The 23,802-nt window shown below is 39.1% G+C and overlaps 1 protein-coding gene across 1 annotated transcript; it reads right to left on the bottom strand.

The window, feature by feature from the left end:
* Positions 1 to 13,160: 13,160 nt before the first annotated feature.
* Positions 13,161 to 16,718, bottom strand: LOC138881576 (uncharacterized). Its single transcript, XM_070161812.1, has 4 exons — positions 15,840 to 16,718; positions 13,880 to 13,938; positions 13,367 to 13,433; positions 13,161 to 13,265 (listed from the first exon to the last, which is right to left on the bottom strand). Exons 1-4 carry the CDS (start codon positions 16,716 to 16,718, stop codon positions 13,161 to 13,163), a joined length of 1,110 nt encoding a protein of 369 aa, XP_070017913.1.
* Positions 16,719 to 23,802: the final 7,084 nt, after the last annotated feature.

The following is a 23,802-nucleotide window of genomic DNA, read 5'->3' as shown; positions in this document are numbered from 1 at the left end:
CAACTCCCTTGTCAACAAAAAAATAAATAAAAGAATCCCTTGAATTTTCTAAATTCATATGTATTTTTGTAAAAAAAAAAATTCTTATATTCGAGAACATGGAAAATATTTTCTGACTCGAACAATCTCTCACGAGGAGACATTGTTTCTAAAATAATTTCATGATTATTCCATACCTGAAAATTTGAAATAGTTAAACTAAACTATTTATGCTCTAATGCATTTACATGCAATGAGACATTTCCTTCTTAAGTTTGACATAACTATCCTATAATTACAGTCCAACCCTACTCCATAATGATAATCATGTCCCACAAATTTATATCAATAGAAAAGGGTTTATCCACATAGTATATTTATAATAATTTAAACATGTAGTATTGAAGTAAACATACCTTCTAACTTGCTTCCTAAAGTTATATCAAATTAATTCACAATAATGGTATACCAATAATAGGTTGACCAACACAGCCCTACACGGTGTTATAAATTTAATTAATGAACTCTAGTTATTCATAATTAAACGTTGTACAAAGAGGATCAGACTCGTACCTTCTTTTTTCAGCTAATATTGTTTCCAACTACCAATACTTATTTGTTCATTTATATTTATATATATAAAGAAGTTAGCCATTTCGAGCCATTATATCATAATCCAAGATATATCCTGTCCTTATTCGTATCCATACTACATTTGCAATATATTTTCCTTTTTTTTTTCAATTAGTATATTTAAATTCCTACCGTCATTTATTTTCTCTTTAAATTTTCGACTATGACAGTTTTGCCAATTTCTCATCATTATCAAGGGCATTGGTAGGAAAAGTGCTTTTAACGGAATATAATTGTTCTTACTTCAAAGTTTAGGGGACAAACTAAAAGTTGGCATTAACACACTACAACTAAAAACATATGATCGTTAAAAACTAACTTTGCACCGATTGTTTGCACCAAATCATATAAGTTATCATGGTTAAATAATATTTTAAAGTAAAAATGTATTAAGTAATTAATTATGGTTTAATAATAATCACGTCTGTAAAAATATAAATCGTGTATTAATTAATTTGGTGTAAACACTCAATGCGGATAAGTAATCAATACAATTACCTATATGGATCCAAATCAAGATGCCAATATAGCATTCGTTTAATGATTTTAACTCTACCTAAGACTATTGAAACAAAACATAAATATAAATGTGAAAATAATTGTAATCTCAATAAATACTAAATAGTATAAAATTCAAAATAAGGTCAAGCGTAAGAATTTTAAAATTTGAACCAAGCAAGTTCAAATTATAAATTCACATCTTTAAAGGAAAAAATTGGCCTTTTTAGGTTATTATTAAGACTGTATACCGTCTTTGGGTGGATCTTGATCAAATGGCTATCAGCCATTGGACTGATCCAACAGTTTTGAATCAAATCCATCCTAAATCTATTTGGATCGGACCTAAGCTCGACCCGCACTACTTCTTTGGGCCATATTCATTCTCAAGTCCAATTCTGATAAAATGTGAGTTTCTACCTAATTTGTAAAACTTGCACGGGGCGTCCTATTTGGTCGCCTCATTTAACCTATATCCATTTTTTTTAAACATTTAACTTATACCTACTTTTTAAATAATTTCAGCCCTCTTTCTCCTCCTCCTTCTCCTCCTTCGTTTTCTTCTTTTCTTCTTTCTTCTGCTGCTGTTGATGCAGATTATTTTTTAGGTAAAATTTCTTTTAAATTGTTGGTGCATAGAAGTTAAAACTTTCTTTTGTACCTTTATATGATTAAAAAAGAAATTATTTTCCATAGTTCCTTTTGTGTGGAAACTATCAAGATACCATTGTTAAGTGACGACGTCTTTGCATTTTAATCGTATTACGGAGCTCATTATTTGTTCTCGCAATCAGGGATGATTAATTTGCATTTATTTACTTCCTTTTTTTTGGGTTGTTTTGATAAATATTATTAAGGCGAAAGTTGTTTCTTGTAAAGCTAAATTGAGTATGCTAGCACATAAAAATTCTTGAGCTCAGTGCTGAGATTTTACCCCAAAGATTTTAACAAACTAGCAAGTTGTTTGATGGATGGATCCCCAGCTTATTTGAGCAGATCCTATTCTAAAGCTAGCTTCCAAATAACTTCAGCTCTAGAGCTGAAGTTCGACAGTTACAAAACAAAAACTTCAGCTCTAGAGCTGAAGTTTGCCAGTTACAAAACAAAAACTTCAACTCTAGAGCTGAAGTTCGTCAGTTACAAAAACAAAAACTTCATCTCTAGAGCTGAAGTTCGCGAGTTACAAAACAAAAACTTCAGCTCTAGAGCTGAAATTCGCCAGTTACAAAAACCAAATTTTCAGCTATAGAGCTGAAGTTCGCCAGTTACAAAACAAAAACTTCAGCTCTAAAGCTGAACTTCAGGCCCGACTACAAGAATGGTGAAGTTTTGCGTGATTGCCTTTGCTACTTCAGCCCCGTATGTTGAAGTTATGTGAAAAAGCGGGTATGCTTGTAATTTTTTTTTTGCAAAGCGGCACAAGTTAAAACATGACACAAAAAGCGGGTATAAATGCAAATGTCTCACCTAATTATATATATATATATATATATGGAGAAATATCAGCATCCACAAAAGAGAGTAGTCTATCGCTATATTAGAAATATTACAATCCCTTATCTTTTTTAAAAATAGTTCCTAGGATGTCTGCCCATATTGCTTCATTGACAAACACCGGGGGAACTACCAAAAAATTTGTTGTTGTTTCTGCCATCTTCCCTGCTTCCTTGGCCAGCTTGTCCGCCACCTTATTGGCCTCTCTGTAGCTGTAATTTATTTGAGGATGCCCCAGCGCTATTAGTAGAGACCTGCATTCACATATAATAGTTTTATAAATCAGATTGCCTTTATTGATACAGTGTATTATCTCAATTGAGTCTATGTTAACTTCCAAAGGCATAAGGTTGTTTGAGACTGTCATTCTTAGTCCATGCATAAGAGCTGTCAGTTCAGAGTGGAGAGTGTTGGTATAATTTATTTCCCCATGAATCCCATTACCCAATCCCCATTGCTATTCCTTACTACTCCTCCTATAAACCCCTTTTGTAGAGTTGCACCGTCTATGTTAAATTTATAGGAGCCTCTCGTGGGAGGATGTCACTTAATTTGTATAACAGTGTTAGGTATGACAGTGCATCCTCCAGCCACATGAATGAATTCAACAGCTCTAGTTATGGCGATTTTGCAGGAAACTGGCTATCTTTTTTGATTGAAACAATTGCTATTTCTAATGATCCAAATCTCCCATCGACAAAACGGGATCAACTCTACCTGTTATACCAAATTTTAAACCGGGTTAATTAAGATACAACATATAGGCGATTCCGAGTTTGATTAAAGTTAAAGAGTCGCCACCTAATTAATTATGGTGAATTAAGACATCTAATATTGATTAAAGTAATTTAAAGTATAACTCTATTGATGGTCTACGTAACCTAAATATTCTAGGTAAGAGTTCGATTAATCTAAAGGGAAGATTTTTAAGGCACCCTTTAAAATTCATATTAAAATGGTTTACTAGTCGGACTTGAACTAATTAAGGCTAAGTGTAAAAGTAGTTTAAGTAACATAAATATAACTTTAATAGAATCCGTCATTTAAAGTATAGTAACTTAGAAATCTGATTTTCCTTTTAGAGTCTAAAGAACCAAATTTTTGAAAAGAGACAATTTCCTAAAAAATGGACTAAAGTCCAAAATGACACACCAACGTTAGACTTGAGAAATTTGATAAAAGTAAAATTAATTTATAAAAAATTGACTTTTGAAGTAGAGGAAGGCCGGTCATCTTCGACTTACATCAAACAAAATGAAAATAGTTCGTCAACAATTCAAAGACTTATATCAAAACAATATTCATTATTGAACCCAAATAAAATACCTTAAAAAACGAACCACGCAAAGCATCTATTATTGACATTTTAACTAAACCAAAGACTGATCTTTAGAGTTAGTAATTCATTGTTAACTTGAGGTGAAGATCCTATGTGATCAAATGCAGGCATAGTGAGTAATCGCGGACTAATACTTGGTTTTAAAGTTAATTGCACAACTTAAATAAATGACACAATTGAAATTAAAAGATAACCACACAGTAAAATGTTAGTCATCAATCAAGCATGCATAAACAGCCCCATTTGGCTCCTAACAGAAGGATAACATCTTCTGTAATTCCTGTTTCAGCGCCTCTTTATCCATTTTTTGCTGTTCGGATTTATTTCGGAGAGAGGGCGAGTGATGATAATGTAGACTTCGGTTCTAGACAGCGGCATAGAGTCTCAAAGTGGAGCTCGAGAGCAGCTCCGTCATGTCATGTAAACAAGGTGTAAGATAGTTTGTTATTGGCAAGTTGGAAGTGGGATTCTTCCCACAATGGAAGAAAGAAGTTCCGTGCCTGTCATGTGAAACACTCCCGGGACCGACCTTACTCGTACCGTGCATGTTAGCCTCGGAACTGATCATTATGAAATAGCACATAACAGGCACGAGATTGTCTCAACAGGCACGAGACTGACTCAACAGGCACAAGATTGTCTCAACAGGCACGAGATTGTCTCAACAGGCACGAGATTGACTCAACAGGCACGAGATCCTAGAGTTAATTATTTTTAACAGAAAAATCAAATTTATTTGAATTTTAAATTCAAAATTCGAATAAATAGTCGTGTCTGTTTGTGAAACAAGACATCTTTTCTGAAAGGGTCTGTTGGTTGCCTATAAATACACAAGAATTCCAACGAAGTGGATATAGAAAATCACAAGTGAAAGTGAGACTCGTGCTCGTGATGCTATTAATCAGCCTTCGAGTTCCGCAGTCAATTTTGTCAGTCAGAATGATTCAAGAAGTGGGAACAAACATCTGAAAGTTTCCAAAAAGTCTTCTTTTAAAAAGAGAAAGAACTTTAGTTGTCATCATTGTGGAAAGAAAGGCCATATGATTCGGGACTGCAGATATAGAAAGGCAGGAATAAATTTCAATGCTGGCAAAACTGAAAAGTCTGGAAAGATTAAAAAATCTGGAAATTCTGAAAAGGCAAACGTAGTGGAAAATTCTGCCCAAGGACTGGTTGCCATGGTTTCCGCAATGCAAATTGGTATGGTCACAGAGTTGAATGTGGCTACCGCTGCTACAAATACTCAAGACTGGTGGCTAGATTCGGGTGCTACTATTCATGTCTGTTATGACAAGAAGATGTTCAAGACATATGCAGAAGTGCAGGATTCTGAACAAGTCTTGATGGGAAACCATGTTGCGGCAGATGTTGCTGGAAAAGGAAGTATTGAGATTAACTTCACATCTGGCCAGAAGTTGACGTTACTGAATGTGTATCATGTTCCTGATATGAAGAAAAACTTAATGTCCGCTGCTTTGCTGTCAAAGAAAGGCTTCAAGATAGTTATTGAGTCTGATCATGTAATAGTGTCTAAGAATGGTGTTTTTGTTGGAAAAGGCTATAACTGTAACGGCATGTTCAAATTGAGTATTAATGAAATAAATTATGTTTCTGCTTACATCGTTGAGTCTGATTCTTGTTTATGGCATGCTAGACTAGGACATTTAAATTTTGGCTCCTTGAATTATATGTCCAAAAATGGTTATATCTCATGTAAAACTCAACATATAAAATGTGAAATTTGCATACAAGCAAAGATGACAAAGAAACCATTTCGTAAAGTTGAAAGATCCACAGAACTATTAGATTTAATACATTCAGATTTGTGTGAATTAAATGGAGAATTAACTAGAGGAGGCAAAAGATATTTTATTACTTTTATAGACGACTTCTCTAGATTTACATATGTTTACCTACTTAGAACTAAGGACGAAGCTTTTCAAAAGTTTAAAGAATACAAGTCTGTTGTGGAAAATCAAAGGAGTAGGAAAATTAAAATTATTCGAAGTGATAGAGGCGGAGAATATTTTCCTAACGAATTTAATAAGTTCTGTGAAGAGCATGGCCTAATACATCAAATGAGTGCCCCTTATACTCCTCAACAAAATGGGTTAGCGGAAAGAAAAAATAGAACTTTGGTGGATATGGTTAATGCTATGTTACTTAATGCACATTTGCCACATAATTTATGGGGTGAAGCACTACTAACTGCATGTTATATTTTAAATAGAGTGCCTTCAAAGAGTATGCATATTTCGCCTTATGAGCTTTGGAATGGTAGAAAACCAAATTTAAATTATTTTAAAGTGTGGGGGTGTATATCCTATTATAGAGTACCTGACCATCAAAGAACAAAATTGGGTCCTAGAGGAATTAAAAGTGTTTTTGTAGGATATGCACAACACTCCAAAGCTTATAGACTGCTAGATCTAGAATCTAATGTCATTATAGAATCTATACATGTTGAATTTATTGAAAATAGATTTATAAATGACAATGTTGATGAAATGACTGAAATAAATGGAAAACGTATCGATGCTAATAAATTGTCGCTTTCTGAAATTATTAAAACTAAGGAAAGAAGTGATGATATGCAGATAGAACCAAGGAAAAGCCAAAGAATAAGAAAAGAAAAACATCTTGGTTCTGATTTTATTTCTTCACAATCTATAGTATTTCTTGTTGAAGGAGATAGGACAAACGTTTGTAATCAAATTCCTATTGTATTAAATGTTGAAGAAGACCCAAAGACGTTTCAAGAAGCAATGTCTTCTAGAGACGCTGCCTTTTGGAAAGAGGCCATTAATGATGAAATGGACTCAATTATATCCAACAACACTTGGGTTTTGGTTGATCTTCCTCTTGGATCAAAACCTATAGGTTGTAAGTGGGTCTTTAGGAGAAAGTACAATACAGATGGTTCTGTCCAAACCTTCAAAGCAAGATTAGTTGCAAAAGGTTTCACTCAAAAGGAAGGCATAGACTATTTTGATACATATGCTCCTGTTGCAAGAATAACATCCATTAGAGTCCTTTTATCCTTGGCCTCTATCTATGATCTTTACGTACATCAAATGGATGTTAAAACAGCCTTTTTAAATGGGAACCTTAGTGAAGAAATATATATGCAACAACCTGAAGGATTTGTTCTTCCGGGAAACGAGAAGAAAGTTTGTAAATTGATAAAGTCTCTTTATGGTCTTAAACAAGCGCCTAAACAGTGGCATGAAAGATTTGATAGTGTAATACTATCAACCGGATTCGTACATAATAATGCAGACAAGTGCATTTACTCTAAATTTACAAAAGAATATGGAGTAATAATTTGTTTATATGTCGATGACATGCTGATTTTTGGTACGAATCTACAAGGAATTACCGAGACCAAGAAGTATCTAACCTCAGTTTTTAAAATGAAGGATTTAAATGAAGTTGATACTATTTTGGGAATCAAGGTCAAAAGAGATAACAAGCAAGTGACTTTGTCACAAGCACATTATATAGATAAAATCCTTACTAAATTCAGTCATTTAGGAATAAAGGGGTATAATACTCCTTATGATTCTAGTGTTAAGCTAACTGCAAATACTGGAAGAGCAGTAGCACAGTTGGAGTATGCAAGTGCGATAGGTAGTATGATGTATGCAATGCATTGCACTAGACCCGACATTGCATTTGCTGTTTGTAAACTTTCAAGGTTTACCAGTAATCCAGGTAATGATCATTGGAAAGCAATAAGTAGAGTACTTGGATATTTAAAATATACAAAGCACTTAGGCATTTGCTATAATGGTTTTCCTAATGTATTAGAGGGATATTCTGATGCAAGTTGGATTACAAGTGTTAATGATAATAAATCCACATCAGGATGGATATTTACTCTAGGCGGTGGAGCCATTAGTTGGGCATCCAAGAAACAAACATGTATTTCCCATTCTACTATGGAATCTGAATTTATTGCATTAGCAGCTGCTGGAAAAGAAGCAGAATGGCTGAGGAATATGTTACTTGATATAAAGTTGTGGCCACAACCTATGCCAGCCATTTCCATATTCTGTGATAGTGAGACTACAATGTGTGTTGCTCACAATAAAATATATAATGGGAAATCGAGACATATAAGCTTGAGACATGCTTATATAAGAGAATTAATTACAAATGGAGCTATAGCTATAATATATGTGAGATCAAATAAGAATTTGGCTGATCCACTTACGAAGCCATTAGGTAGTCCCGGGCTCCGTGGTTCTAGCACGGTCACTTAACTGTTGTATTTAATTGTATCTGATCTTAACACATGCTAGCTTATGTGCCTTTTACTTGTGAAACTGCTTTTTATCATTATTTATTTTAAAAGAATTGCGACGTCGTGAAAACGCGTTTCGAACCACGTCGCAATCAATGCACCCGTGGTTATCAACATATTTCGATTTCGTCGAGATTTGGATTTGAGTCGCATCAATGCGCACCCGAGTTTAAGAAGGTCATTTAATTAAAATCGCGCCTAAAGACTCTAACGCAATATTATTTTGGGAAAAAGCCGTGAAGGTCACTAAACGGCTCATCCCGAAGTCTAAAATATTTTTAATCAACCATTTATTTAGGGCCCCACATTTATTTATTTTTGCTCGGTGAGGCTCGTCTCAAAACTATTCAACTAAATGAACTAAGGAAATTCATAACTAAAAAAAAGTTGATTAAACTAGTTCATCTATGTTTGCGAATAAAATACCATGATTTACAAGAACCTCGTTTTCACTGAAGGACCCATGTCACCTTATAGCAGCTTATTAGCAACTCAACAACCCAATTTGACTTCAGATGCCATTTTAAACCAAAGCTTAATTAGAAAATAACCAAGCAATCTGACAGAATCTTGCATCAAAAGAACTTCCATAACGCATTTGTGTCGAACTTCACTTAGCAAATAGAAACATCCATGACAATCACCAACAAATGAATGATCGATTCGCCTTTATGCCAACGGCCGAAAACGAATAACTAGAGTGCAATTCTAGATCAATGATTCAGTTGACAGTAGCATATCAATTAAGCTTCAACCAACACACGCTTTCTGGAAAGAAACTAGAGTGGTTCTCATATGCTACTTCTAGTGAAGATAGCAGAAATACTCACAGAAGGTGTCTAGGATCATCACATTGAGTAACTCACAATCATATTTACCTTACGAATCTTGCTGAGCATTCAATCATGCTTAGAGCTCCATAGAAACAGAAAGGAAAGTTTTGAAAGGCAAGAGTTTGCCATGAGCCAAAACCCCAGTAGAAAGAATAAGAAGAAAATCTCAATTAACTAAAATGTAAACCGAAAAACTTACTTCAGTATTTTAATCCTTAACAGGGAACCTAGCCTAGCAGGATTAGCACTCAAAGTTAGCAATCAAACAGTGCAAAGCGGGGCAGGTTTTGAATGCAGAATTAGCACTCAAAATTGTGCAAATATGTTGCCTAGACAGTGCGAACAGGGAAGGTTTTTAGCATGCCTAGTAGTTCAAACAATTTCCAAACTACATCAAGTATCAACTCGATTAGCAATTACAAACTGATTTTTAAAGTAAACAAACACACAACTTCACAAGTTTTAAAATGTAATCTGCCTAAGAAATCAATGACAGAATCGACGTGCCGGAAACATGAGCATCCACTTGATCCTCTCAAACATGGGGAGCCATAGAGAGCAAATATTAACAAGGATTATCTTAGCAACTTCAGCCCAGCAGAACATGCAAAAAATGGTCATGGAAGCAGGAAAAAGGAGACTATTCGGTGGTTCCTATTGATCATGTCGATACAGAACAGTAAGTATGATCAGATTTACTCTAAGCATCACACAGGTATTATAAAATCAGAAGAAAGAACAGAAAGAGTAAGCTACAGGGAATCAATCCTTTAAGTTGAGATAGGAAATTTCAGCGTATGGATCCACAGTTAATGCAAGCTTCTGAATTCCAAACTAGGCACACAGAATCTGACTTGGCACAAGCCTGGTCAAAGTGACCCTAACACTTCTAGAAAACTTCTCGTGAGAGCTTATTTCGACAGAAACTAATATCAGCTCAAATGCAATGTGTTATATTCATGTTGTCATGTTCAAAACCAAGCCAACCTATGATTCATCTTCTAAATTTTAACAAGGCAGGAGCGATTTCCCACTGACGAACTGACTGAGCTATAACAATTATTTGGGATCGATGAAATCTGAATTTGAATGAAAACTCAACATCATAATAACAGTTAAACCATATAAGCGAGAAATGACCAATCAAAATCGACTTCAACTAGCTGAAAATACTCAAATACATCACATTGTCGCGAACGGATTCAGTCAACAAGAAATTCGATCATAGCACAAATAGCGCACTCGAGACAGAGACACATAGTTCAAAATACTGAAGCAGAATAGAATCGCAAGAAACAAATAGATGAAGATTGAACTTGAAATTTCGAACTTCTTTTGATAACAAAATCGAAGACGATTACACAGTTTCGACTCCAAAAACTATCACAAGAACACGATGGCAGATCAAAGCTCGAGGAACAGCAAATCAGTAGTAGCTGAGTCAAAGTACGAAGTTTGAACAACGACGAACTCAGCAATTCTCAAACGAGCTCCATTTGTAAACCAACTCCATCACAAGCACCATTAAACCAGAGATGATATGCAAAGAAATCGAAACTCTTTTTATTTTTTCATTCGTTTTTACTCTTAACAAAGAAAAACAGAAATATAGGATATTTTTCTGTATTTTCTGGGATTGAAGCTCCAAAAAATCCAAAAACACGAGGGTTCTCTATCAATCAAACCAAAACCAAGAATCAGAAAATCAAAAATAGAAATTAGAAATTGAACCTCCCCACTTTTCTTCTAAAAATCCCCCCCTCAAAAAATCGGATTCAGTCCTTTTATGAAACGAACTCCGGATGAATGTGGGGCTCGGATTGAACGAAATCAATCCGATGCCTCACATTCATCCAACGAATCATCTCTAGGACCTTCCAATCGCGTGAGATGGATAAAAAACATTCGAGTGAGAGGGGAGGGGAATCTCGCGTGGGAAAATCCGTTAGAACGGTGATAGGAGGGATGGGGGAACGCGTGGGTTGTGGATTTGAGGCTCACTCGCCATGGATTTGGATAGGATTAAGGTTGGATTCGGATGTTCTTTGGGAGAAGAAGAACAGTCGCGGATGGGATTAGGGGTCTAGGGGGTTGATCGACTGATTGGGCTTCTGAGTGTATATGGACGGGTCGGGTCAGGCGTCTGGGTGGGCTATTGAGAAGAAGGGGGTTGGGCTTGGTTTAAAGAAGAAGAGGGGTTTTGGGCATTTGGGCTGGTCCGAAATTGGGCACTATTTGGGTATAGGATTTGGGTTAAATTGAGATGAGCCCAATTTTGTTCTTGCTTGCTTTCTTCTTTTCTTTTATCTATTCTTGTATTTTGTTTTCCACTTTGTAATTTTGTCTTTATTTTTTCTGATTTTATAAAATTGTAACAATTAAAATAAAGTCCTAATGTATTTCAAAACTAGACTAATTAAATTCTAAATTTATTAAAAACGTATTTTACGCCAAATTTACGATTAAAACAATTAAAATGCGAAAGTGAGCTATTTTGTAATTTTTCATGTTTGGTTCTAAAACAAACTAACCCCTAATCGGTCCTAAAAATATAAAATTATATCCTAAATGCAAATGCATATTTTTGTGTTTTATATGAATAAAAAATGCACAAATAAAATGCAAACAATTAACACAAAATGACACCAAAATTCACAAAAATTGTAAAATAGAGAAAAATTATTTTGTTTGAATTTTTGGGAATTATTCATATATAGGGCAAAAATCACGTGCTCACAGCTGCCCCTCTTTGCTCGGAAACACGAAAGGTTTTCGGGCAAAGATAAGTGAGCACATACGAGCGATTTTTGCCCGTTCAAATATTCCGTTGTGAAGCATTTTGAAAAGTTTGACCGCACCCTGCTTCAGTGGTTGCCTACATATCCTGGGCTAAACAGGAATCAGGTCAGTGTAGTTCGGGAATGTCTGGTAGGTGGGACTGCCAGGAGCTGTGATTTCGCTGCGATTGCTGTTGTTGCTACTTGCTGACTTCTCTTATTACACCGTGTAAAAATAAAAGAAGCTAAACTATCTGTGCTCTATGAATTACAAAAAGTCCTATCTAGATTCTTCAAACTTGCTCTTATACTTCCTTGTTGCCTTGTTGTCTTGTGTTGTCTTATTGCCTCATTGTCTTGTGCTTTCTCGATAAAATTCCCTGTTGCTATTTCCCCTGGTTAATTGAGATGTTATTCCCTCTCTCCAAACTGCTTAACTTGAATAAACTCGAACTCGAATGTATTCCTCTATTATCCAGGCGGGCTCCTGACTGCTGAACTTAAAATTGAAACTACTCCTCTATTGTCCAGGCGGTCTCCTGACTACTGAACTTAAAATTGAAACTACTCCTCTATTATCTAGGCGGGCTCCTGACTTCGACTACTTAAAAATTTAACACCTCCATTCTCCAGGTGGGCTCCTGCCTTCGAACACACCAAGAAACTGATTGAAAACTAAAATCTGAATTGTGTGACCTCTGTTCTTCAGGCGGGCTCCTGATTGCTAAAATTAAACTGTATGTCTCTATTCTCCAGGCGGACTCCTGATTGCTAAAATTCAAAATACGTGTCTCTGTTCTCCAGGCGGACTCCTGATTTTTTAAAATTTAAACTGTATGTCTCCGTTCTTCAGGCGGACTCCTGACTTCCGAACCTTGAACTGTATGTCTCTATTCTCCAGGCGGACTCCTGCTTTCAAATTAGACAAGAGATTTGATTGAAAACTGAAATTCGAATTGTATCACCTCTGTTCTTCGGGCGGGCTCCTGATTGTATAAAATTTGAATGGTATGTCTCTATTCTCCAGGCGGACTCCTGATTTCTGAATTTGAAATTGAATGTCTCTATTCTCCAAGCGGACTCCTGATTTCAAAAATAAAAGAACCAAGAAAACTTTCTGCCCCAGTTTGGGGAAACTGGGGCTTGTTACCACCTACTAACAAGGGTTAAAAACTAAAACTTGCATGCTTTTAAAAATTACAGACTGAGATGTATTCCTCTATTATAGGGGCGGGTTCCCCACTTCAACACTTTACCACTACTCTAAAGTGCAGACCTGGAACAATTTATGTCTCCCTATGCTACTCTTCCTTTTCTTGTATTTTAACCATGCCATACTTGTGATTAAACTGGGTTAATACCTGCTCTTCCCTCATGGAGATCCCTTCCGTCAAACAATTCCTGCCCTGTTTTGATCAAAGAAAATTCCGTTAGTTTAAAAATTGTGGTTAGCTGATGGCACTCTTGCTGCATCATCCTTCCCTTGCCTTGCTTTGTGTTGACTAACTTCCACGCACTGACCCTGAACCTCTTGACTTTCTGACCAACTTTTAAATTTCCCAACCTCTGGCAACCTAAATGTTTTACACCCATGCTGTTATTTCACTTTCCTGACCCTTTTGTTTGAACCTTTGCCCTTTCCACGACATTCTCCAATCATTTCACCGATGAAACTTCCGTTAATTCCCTGTATTCCACTTGACATCAGGTTATTTTTGACATGTTCTGACCACGTTATGATTTACAATTCCGGAAGCTGGTAGTGAGCTTTGAACTCCTTTCTGCTTGCATTGAACAAAACTGGCACTGAAATATCTTTGCTAGATAAAACCCTCAAAAGAAAAATGAAATGCAATGATTTTTTGAGTTAAGGATAAGAAGAATCCAAAACCAGATGACTGTTTAAAAAGAGAAGGAAAAGAAACTTATCTGAGCGAGACAACTGGTACCAATGGTCATGACATGCATTTTGGATTAATCGGCCCAATCTATCCAACTAACCAACTTTCAATTGCCATACTTTTGTTGCTCAGAACTTCCATCAATTGTTTGAATTACCCAGACCTTAACCCTGTTTTCCTGCAGTATCATGCAACGGTTTCCATCACCAGACCTTTCTCAGTTTGTCATTCCTCCACTCACTTTCGCCTTGAGGTGCCTGTGAAGGTTTTCACCACTAAGACTCTCTCATTTTATTTTCTCTCAGCTCCCGTCGCCTTACGGTGCCCGTGAAGGTTTTCACCAATAAGACTCTCTCATTTTTACTTTTGTTCTTTCTTGCTTGAACCAGAGTGTTGCCACTGCTACGAATTACTGCTACCTGCTCGACCTGGCATTTCTTAGAAATTGATCAGAAGGTCTTTCTTTGGACCGCAGTGTAGGCTTTTGGATTGGGTTAGAAAGAAAGGTATAAAAGGCTCAAAACAATTCAAATGGGTTTAAATTACAACTTTCGGAATCCAATTTTCACAAAATCACAACTTCTGCCCCAGTTTCTTGCTTGGGGATTTTTGGAATTTTATTTTGGTATGACTGAACCTCGGAGTAAGGCTGCCTACGTACCCTTTCGGGATCAAGTCAAACGTAGTTCACTTTATCATAGTCACCTTTGTTGTTGTGTGTTTATTTCTTTTTCTTTTCTTTCTTTACTTCTTCTTTTCCTTCTCTTTCTCTTTCCCTTCACCTTTCATTTTTTTTTTCCTTCTTCTTTCTCTTTTTCTCTTTTTCCCTTTGCTTTTTTTTTATGTTCAACACCTGTGTTCCTTGATAGTGTCATTGATTCCGAAAGAGGGGTATGAAAAATAAGTAAGGCTCATAGGGGATGACAAGGGATAAAAGTGTTTGGATAGCAGGATAAAATGCCTTCGTCATTTCAATCTTTAAGATATGCCAAATACCAACAGATACATTCAGAAATAAAGAAATCATACATAATATCTCTTGACTGCATCGGAATTGATGGTCATTTCTATACATTTTCCTTCTACATCTGTCAAGTATAATGCCCCGTTAGACAACACTCTGGTTACTACAAATGGTCCCTGCCAGTTTGGGGCAAATTTTCCTTTTGCTTCAGTCCAATGAGGCAAAATCCGCCTTAATACTAACTGTCCGACTTCGAATTTTCTTGGACGCACTTTCTTATTATATGCTCTTGCTATTCTTCGTTGGTACAGTTGACCATGACACACTGATGCCAATCTTTTCTCATCAATCAAACTCAACTGCTCAAGGCGGCTTTTCGCCCATTCATCATCATCGATCTCAGCCTCCGCAACGATTCGCAGAGACGGGACTTCCACCTCTGCAGGTATTACTGCCTCGGTGCCATACACCAGTGAATAAGGAGTCGCCCCCATCGAGGTACGAACGGTGGTGCGGTATCCTAACAATGCAAAAGGTAATTTCTCATGCCACTGTCTAGATTCTTCAACCATCTTCCGGAGTATTTTCTTTATATTCTTATTGGCTGCTTCAACCGCACCATTTGCCTTGGGACGGTATGGAGTAGAATGCCTATGGGTAATCTTAAACTGCTCACATGTCTCTTTCATCAAATGGCTATTAAGATTAGCTCCATTATCCGTGATGATTACCTTCGGAATCCCAAACCGACAGATGATATTTGAGTGCACGAAGTTGACCATAGCTTTCTTAGTCACAGACTTGAACGTCTTAGCTTCCACCCATTTGGTAAAATAGTCTATAGCTACCAGAATAAACCTGTGACCATTTGACGTTGCTGGATCAATTGGCCCAATAACATCCATGCCCCATGCAACAAAAGGCCATGGCGCGGACATCGTATGTAGTTCTGATGGTGGAGAATGAATCAAATCTCCATGCACTTGGCACTGATGACATTTACGCATAAAACTGATACAATCCCGCTCCATAGTGAGCCAATAATAACCTGTTCGGGGAATCTTCTTTTCTAGAACGTACCCACTCATATGCAGTCCACAAACTCCGGAATGTACCTCAGTCATAATAGATGTGGCCCGTCTTGCATCCATGCATCTCAACAACCCGAGGTCTGGAGTTCTTTTGTACAACACTCCTCCACTAAAGAAAAACCCGCTTGCCAATCGCCGAATCGTTCTTTTCTGATCACCGGTGGCCTGTATCGGGTATACTCCCGTCCTGATGTACTCTTTGATATCATGGAACCACGGCTCGCCGTCGATTTTCTCTTCTATCCTGTTACAGTAAGCATGCTGATCACGGACCTGAATTTGCAACGGATCAACATAAGCCTTGTCTGGATGATGCAACATCGACGCCAAAGTAGCCAAAGCGTCGGCAACCTCATTGTGAATCCTTGGAATGTGCCTGAACTCTATAGCCTGAAATCGCTGACAAAGCTCATGCAGACATTGCCGGTACGGTATAAGTTTTAAATATCGTGTTTCCAATTCTCCTTGAATTTGGTGTACTAGTAGGTCCGAGTCACCCATGACCAAGACTTCCCGTACACCCATATCTACAGCTAATCTCAATCCCAATATACACGCCTCATATTCTGCCATGTTGTTTGTATAGTAGAAACGAAGCCGAGTTGTAACATGGTAATGCTGACCTGTTTCAGAAATAAGTACTGCTCCTATTCCCACGCCTTTTATATTTGCAGCCCCATCAAAGAAAAGTTTCCATCCCGTCTTCTCGGCTTGTTCCAATTCATCAATGTGCATCACCTCTTCATCAGGGAAATAAGTTTTCAAAGGTTCATAATCTTCATCGACGGGGTTCTCAGCCAAATGATCGGCTAATGCCTGTGCTTTCATAGTAGTCCATGTCACATAGATAATGTCGAACTCTGTAAGCAGGATCTGCCACTTTGCAAGCCTCCCGGTGGGCATGGGCTTCTAAAAAATATACTTTAACGGGTCCAAGCGAGATATGAGGTAAGTAGTGTAGGATGACAAATAATGTTTCAACTTCTGTGCCACCCAAGTTAGGGCGCAACATGTCCTCTCCAGATGAGTATACTTAACCTCGTAAGACGTGAACTTCTTGCTGAGATAGTAGATAGCCTGCTCCTTTCTACCCGTAACATCGTGCTTCCCCAGTACACAACCGAATGAATTATCCAAAACCGTCAGATATAGAATTAAGGGCCTCCCTGGTTCTGGCGGGACCAACACGGGTGGGTTCGACAAATACCCCTTTATCTTATCAAAAGCCTCCTGACATTCATCAGTCCATTTGACCGATTTTTTCAACAATTTGAAAATCGGCTCACAGGTTGTCGTGAGCTGAGCCATAAACCTGCTGATATAGTTCAATCTTCCCAACAAACTCATCACCTCGGTTTTGTTTCTTGGAGGGGGCAATTCCTGAATAGCTTTGATCTTCGACGGGTCTAATTCAATACCCCGCCGACTGACTATAAACCCCAACAACTTCCTAGATGGCACCCCGAAAGCGCACTTTGCAGGATTGAGCTTAAGATTGTACCTGCGAAGCCTTTGAAAGAACTTTCTCAAATCTCTGACATGGTCGGATTGCTGTCTAGATTTCACGATCACATCATCCACATACACCTCGATTTCTTTATGTATCATATCATGAAATATGGTTGTCATGGCCCTCATATAAGTTGCCCCAGCATTTTTCAAACCAAACGGCATGACCCGATAATAATACGTTCCCCACGGCGTGATGAATGCCGTCTTTTCTGCATCTTCCTCGTCCATTAGAATCTGATGATAACCCGCGTAACAATCCACAAAATAACCAATATCATGTTTGGCATAATTGTCAATCAGTATATAGATGTTGGGCAGTGGGAAATTGTCTTTTGGACTTGCCTTTTTAAGGTCCCGATAATCGACACATACCCTGGTCTTGCCGTCTTTCTTCGGCACAGGCACAACATTAGCTAACCAAGAGGGATACCGTGTAACCTGAATGACCTTCGCGTCAAATTGCTTGGTAATTTCCTCTTTGATCTTCACACTTATGTCCGTTTTGAACTTTCTCAACTTCTGCTTGACAGGAGGGACTGCCGGATCAGTGGGCAACTTGTGGACTACCAAATCGGTGCTTAGACCTGGCATATCATCATACGACCATGCAAAAACATCTTTGTACTCATGCAATACTCTAATTATCTCCTCCTTGAGTTGTGGCTCCAGATGAACACTTACTTTAGTTTCCCGCACATTGTCTTGATCCCCTAGATTAACTGTTTCTGTGTCATTTAGGTTAGGTTTGGGGTTTTCTTCAAAGTGGCTTAATTCCTTACTAATTTCCTCATAAGCTTCATCGTTGTTACAATCCACCCCATCATCACACTCGATTTCTTGTATTATTATTTTTGAGCTAGATTGGCTTTTAAAACTGGGCCGCAGATTCCTCATGCATGTCATATCATTGATATCAGCATAAAAAGAACTGTACAAAAGAAAGAAAAAAATGGAAACAAAATTAGGAACAAAGAAAATTGCATTTCATTGAATGTAAAGATAACAGGGTTTTTAACTCATCCAAATAGACGGAACATAGCAACTGGATTACAAACCCTGGAATAATCCAGGTGACAAAAGGAAAACAAAACCCACTACCATGACTCCCTCTGAACTGGAAGAGGAGTAGCTTCCCAATTGTTGATGTTAGCATGTGGTCCGATGTACTGTATGTCTGCTCCGCTTGACCCTTCCTCAGCCTGAACCATGTTCACTTCAGCAAATACTCTCTCAAACACCTTATCCAAATTCTCTTCTGCCCCAATCAGTGGACCCGACACCTTTGCCAATGACTGCTTCTTGCTAACCGGCCTGATGAAAGACCTGGACAAGCGTGGAATCGGTTTGGGGAGAACCCAAGCTTTCTTTTTCAATTTACGAGCCCTTCTAACATCTGTTGTTGTTGGTTTGAACCCCAATCCGAAGGTGTCCAGATTTTTGGGTAGAGAAACAGGTTGAATAATGCCCTGAAGTTCAGCCCCTAGACCTTTTCCTGGCACGAACCCGTTATTCAGCATTTCTGATACTACTGTGACAGTCGTAGCTGCCACCCTGGGACATGGAATGATTTTACCCTCGGGCACTCTGCTCATCGGGACCGTGTCGAAGACCTGAATCCCTTATTATCTTCAGTTTCTATGAAGGGCACAATGACATCATTCATGACGCATGTGGGATCTTCCCCATATAACACAATTTCTTGTCTGTCCCACTCGAACTTGACCATTTGGTGCAGTGTGGAAGGCACGGCTTTGGCCGCGTGGATCCATGGTCGACCCAACAAAAGATTGTAGCATACTGCAGCATCCAACACCTAAAATTCCATAGTGAACTCGACTGGGCCAATAGTCAATTCGAGTACAATATCCCCTACTGTATTTGTCCCCCCCCCGTCGAACCCTCGAACACAAATGCTATTTTTGCGGATTCTATCATCGTCAATCTTCAACTTGTTCAATATGGACAACGTACAAATATTAGCACTTGACCCGTTATCGATCAGTGCCCGAGTAACCATTGAACCTTCACACTTGACCATCAAGTAGAGAGCTTTATTGTGTTCTGTGCCTTCCACAGGCAATTCATCATTAGAAAATGCTACCCTGTTTACCTCAAAGATCTTGTTGGCAATTGTCTCTAGATGGTTCACTGAAATTTTATCGGGCACATAAGCTTCATTCAATATCTTCATCAAAGCTCGGCAATGCTCGTCAGAATGGATCAATAATGACAAAAACAAGATTTGGGCCGGTGTTTTTCTCAATTGTTCAACAATGGAATAATCTTGCACTTTCATCTTTTTCAGAAACTCTTCTGCCTCTTCTTCCGTCACAGCTTTTTTGACTAGCACTGGATTGTCTTTAGCACCCTTAGCCTTTCTCAACTCTTCGGGAGCAAAACAACGTCCCGACCGAGTTAGTCCTTGTGCTTCACAACTCTCTTCCTCAATTTCCTTTCCTTTGTACGTTACCACTACCTTGTAATATTTCCACGGTACGGCTTTGCTATCAACCACGGGTAATTGGACTACCAGTTTTATGACAACTGGCTCTATGTAGGCCCCTTTCACAACAACCACGGGTGCAGATGATGACCTTGGTACCACTAACTTGACAGGATCTGGCTTTTTTGCAGCAACAAATGGTCCTTTTCCCATTGCCAACACTGGCTTATCTTTTATTGCTTTTAACTGAACCACTGGCCTTGCGCTCACTGTCTTTTCTTGAACCTTGGCTTCCGTAGAACGGATCACCATAACCGTCTGTGAGGGTTTTTTAGGCTCTGTCCCCTTATGTATCAGCTCGATCATATTGGCTTCATAATGCGCTGGTAACGGATTTTGATAGATGTTTGGGGCCTCTGGAGCCTGTACTTCAATACGGCGATTATCAATGAGTTCTTGTATCGCATTTTTCAACTTCCAACATTTTTCAGTATCGTGCCCCGGCATCCTTGAGCAATACTCGCAGCTAACAGAGTGGTCCAGGTTTCTGGGAAGGGGTTTGGTGCTTTGGACTCAATTGGGGTCAACATTCCTAACTGTTTCAATCTATGGAAGAGAGCGGTGTAAGATTCTCCCACCGGAGTAAATGTTTTTCTGTTTGGGGCCTTCTCACTTCTAAAAGCTTGGTTTGGGCGGAAGCTGGTTCCTGGTTTGTTTGCCCTGGGAGGTGGATAGGTGTTTTGTGGGGGTGGATGTGTGTTTTGAGGATTCGGTGCACGCCATTGCGAGTGCACCGGAGGCTGAATGTAGGTCTGGGCGTGGTGGATAGAAAAGTGTGGTTCTGGTGGTGGATAGTAGTGTTGCGGTGGGCCATATGGGGTATATTGGTAGTTTGGGTGGTGGGGTCTGGGTTGGTTGTAGTAGAGTGGAGGGTTATTGGGCCTGGACCAAGCACTAGCTTCAACCGTAACAACTTCTTCCTTCTTCTTCTTTCCAAGCACACCACCAGTACCGCTTTGGATGGCCTGGGTGGTTGCTTTCAATGCCGAGTAGCTCAAGATCTTGTTAGATTTCAATCCCTCTTCAATCATGGCTCCCATCTTTACCACTTCATTAAACGACTTTCCGACAGATGTCACCAGATGACCAAAATAGGTAGGCTCCAATGTTTGCAAGAAGTAATCTACCATCTCACTCTCCCTCATTGGAGGATCAACCCTTGCTGCTTGTTCCCTCCAGCGGAAACCAAACTCTCTAAAACTTTCCCCAGGCTTCTTTTCCAGTTTCAACAATGACAGACGGTCGGGGACTATCTCAAGGTTATATTGAAAATGTCCAATGAATGCCTGTGCCAAATCATCCCATGTATACTAGCGGCCGGGGTCCTGTCTCGCGTACCATTCTAGTGCGGATCCACTCATGCTTTGACCGAAATATGCTATCAACAATTCATCCTTCCCCCCAGCACCTCTCATTTTGCTACAAAAAACCACGCAGATGGGCTACTGGGTCACCGTGCCCCTCATACAAGTCAAATTTCGGCATTTTAAACCCCGCAGGCAACTGAACATCAGGGAAAGGGCACAAATCTTTGTATGCAATGCTGACTTGGTTACCTAAACCATGCATGTTCCTGAAGGATTGCTCCAGGCTTTTGACTTTACAAATCACTTCCTCCTGTTCTGTATTCTTAACCGGTTTCTTAACCTCTCCCGGGATTTCAAAATGGGGAGAATAGGTATATGGATCAGGCGCTTTGAAAGTGGGTTCGGGAGGGTAATATTGGGTGTCGTGAGCTTGGAATAGCGGCTCACTGGACGATCTATGTAGTAGGGCTGGGGGAGGTGCCACAAAGACTGGAACCATGGGTGGGGGAGGGTTCTGTTTGGGGGGTGGAGATGGGGGAGCATATGAAGTGGTACCATAGCCCTGGGCGTGATAGGGGAAGGCTGAAGATGCGTGGGGAGTGGTAGGTTCCTGAGCCTGAGCCAGGGGTGGGATGTAAGATGGATTAGCGGGATATAGTGGTGCCGGATGTTCCTGAGACCATGCCCGATGCATTTCAGCCATTTGTGCTTTTAGTTTCCTCATCTCTTCTTTCATAGCACCCACATCTGTTACCTCAACTTCATTCGAAGGGTCTATGATGCTGATTTCCAAATCCCGCCCTGTCATTTTTACTTTATCTTTCGACCGAGTGTTGTACGGGTGAGTTGCCAGACTTGCCAATCAACTAACCACTTGTCTGAACTCGCACATTTAAGCAGCCACTTTCTTAGCGATTAAGTCTTAACAGATTTGACAACCGCATGTTGGCATGAATGCACTTATACAGTTAATCATTTCTATTATGCGTTTGCTCGATTGCATGCGTCATCCCGACATTTCGTTCCTTGTTTCTTTTTACCTTTCTTTCAAATTTCATCACCTCATCCCTCTCTTGTGCTCTTCTCTTTCTTTTATTTCTTTCTCTTTTGTGTTCTCGCTCATTTCTCTTTTTGTTTTTCCGCTCTTTTCTTTCTTTGTCTCTTTCTTTGGTTTTTCTTCTTCTTCTTTTTTCCTTACGATTACGGTCGAATCCTATGGAGATTGCCTACGTATCGTGACCCCGCACGAATCAGACCAAGCATAGTTCATGAAAATAAATGCAAAAATAAAGGGTGGAAATAAGAATTTTTTTTGTTGAAAATTTCAATTTTCATTACTAAAACAAACTATTACAAACTAAACACTTTTCGGAATGAAACTAACAGACGCAAATTAAAAGCAAACACAGACTCTAAGACTGCAGACATACTTGACCTGGAAAGATTACGGACATACGAAAGACTGACTCAAAATGGTAGAAAATTACAGACACGGACTATGCATACTCTAGTGCTTCAAACTTAGGTGTCCGCGGGGCGTCGTTCGGCCTCGCCGCGGTCCTAGGATCCAAATCCCTTTCAAGCTGCTCTAATTCATTCATGGTTCGCTTCACATAGATCATTACTGCTGAGAAAAAATTAGTATAGGTCATGTCTTCACAAACCCGGCATCTCCTGAAAATGGCATGAGCAATGGCTCTAATCCTGTCTTTTGTTTGCTTCTTTTCTATAAGCAAGCGTCTTATCTGATCGCTGCACGTCTTTAAAGCTCGAGAGTCCTGCAGGTGTTGATCTTGCAACTGCTGCACTTCTACCTCCATTTGGGCCAACAAGTCGTAACAATGTCCACTTTCAATTCCAAAATCTCTAGCCTGCCTAACCGCTTTACCCTCAAGGGCAACCACTTTTCTCTTTAAATTGGCAACAATTTTCTCATGGTCCCTTTTCAACTGATTCAAGTACTGGCGACGCTCCTCTATTCTTGTATCCCACTGCGCTTTAAGCTCTGCCATGATATTCTCAGATTTTTCTAATTCATCCCGCCATTCCCTGACTTTATTTTCCAGCCTTTTTATCAATTGCTCATCTGATCGGCTCCTTGGTTGCTTATTGACGGTTATCCTCAATTGCCTGATTTGGGCCCTAAGCGCCTCGTTTTCTCGAGCCAGTCTATTCTTTTCACCTTGATCCGCGGCAACCTGTACACTGTTCTCGACTTTCAGACTCTCAACTTGCTGCTTCAGTTTACTAATCTCAACTCGATAGCCTTCTTCCTTTGCTAACCAATCCCACTGCTCTTGGGACGACTTGGCGAAATCTTCGAGATGAGGTCTTTTAGCCGGTCTCCCACATGCCACGTTACCTTTGAACCAATCATGATACCATGGGGCAACTTCCCCTTTGACCCTATCTGACACACAAGTGTTCGCCATCAAATGTTGACACTCACTCCAGATTTGGCGAACCTCTTCCTCGGGGAACCGACCGTCAGGACTAATTTAGACCACTTGGGTACTCCGATCTTCATCTCTCGGTACTACTTGATACCTCCCGAGTTGCCTCAGAACCCGATATGGTGCATAGGGCTGGATGCTTTTGAGTCCCATCAACAAAAAATGCGGCTAGGCTGCTGGCATATATATGACTTCTTCGACAGGTAACCATC

The sequence above is a fragment of the Nicotiana sylvestris genome, chromosome 11, assembly GCF_000393655.2.
Source record: "Nicotiana sylvestris chromosome 11, ASM39365v2, whole genome shotgun sequence".
Classification (NCBI taxonomy): domain Eukaryota; kingdom Viridiplantae; phylum Streptophyta; class Magnoliopsida; order Solanales; family Solanaceae; genus Nicotiana; species Nicotiana sylvestris.
Note: the sequence above shows the minus strand (reverse complement) of the source record. Positions and strands in the feature narration are given on the sequence as shown.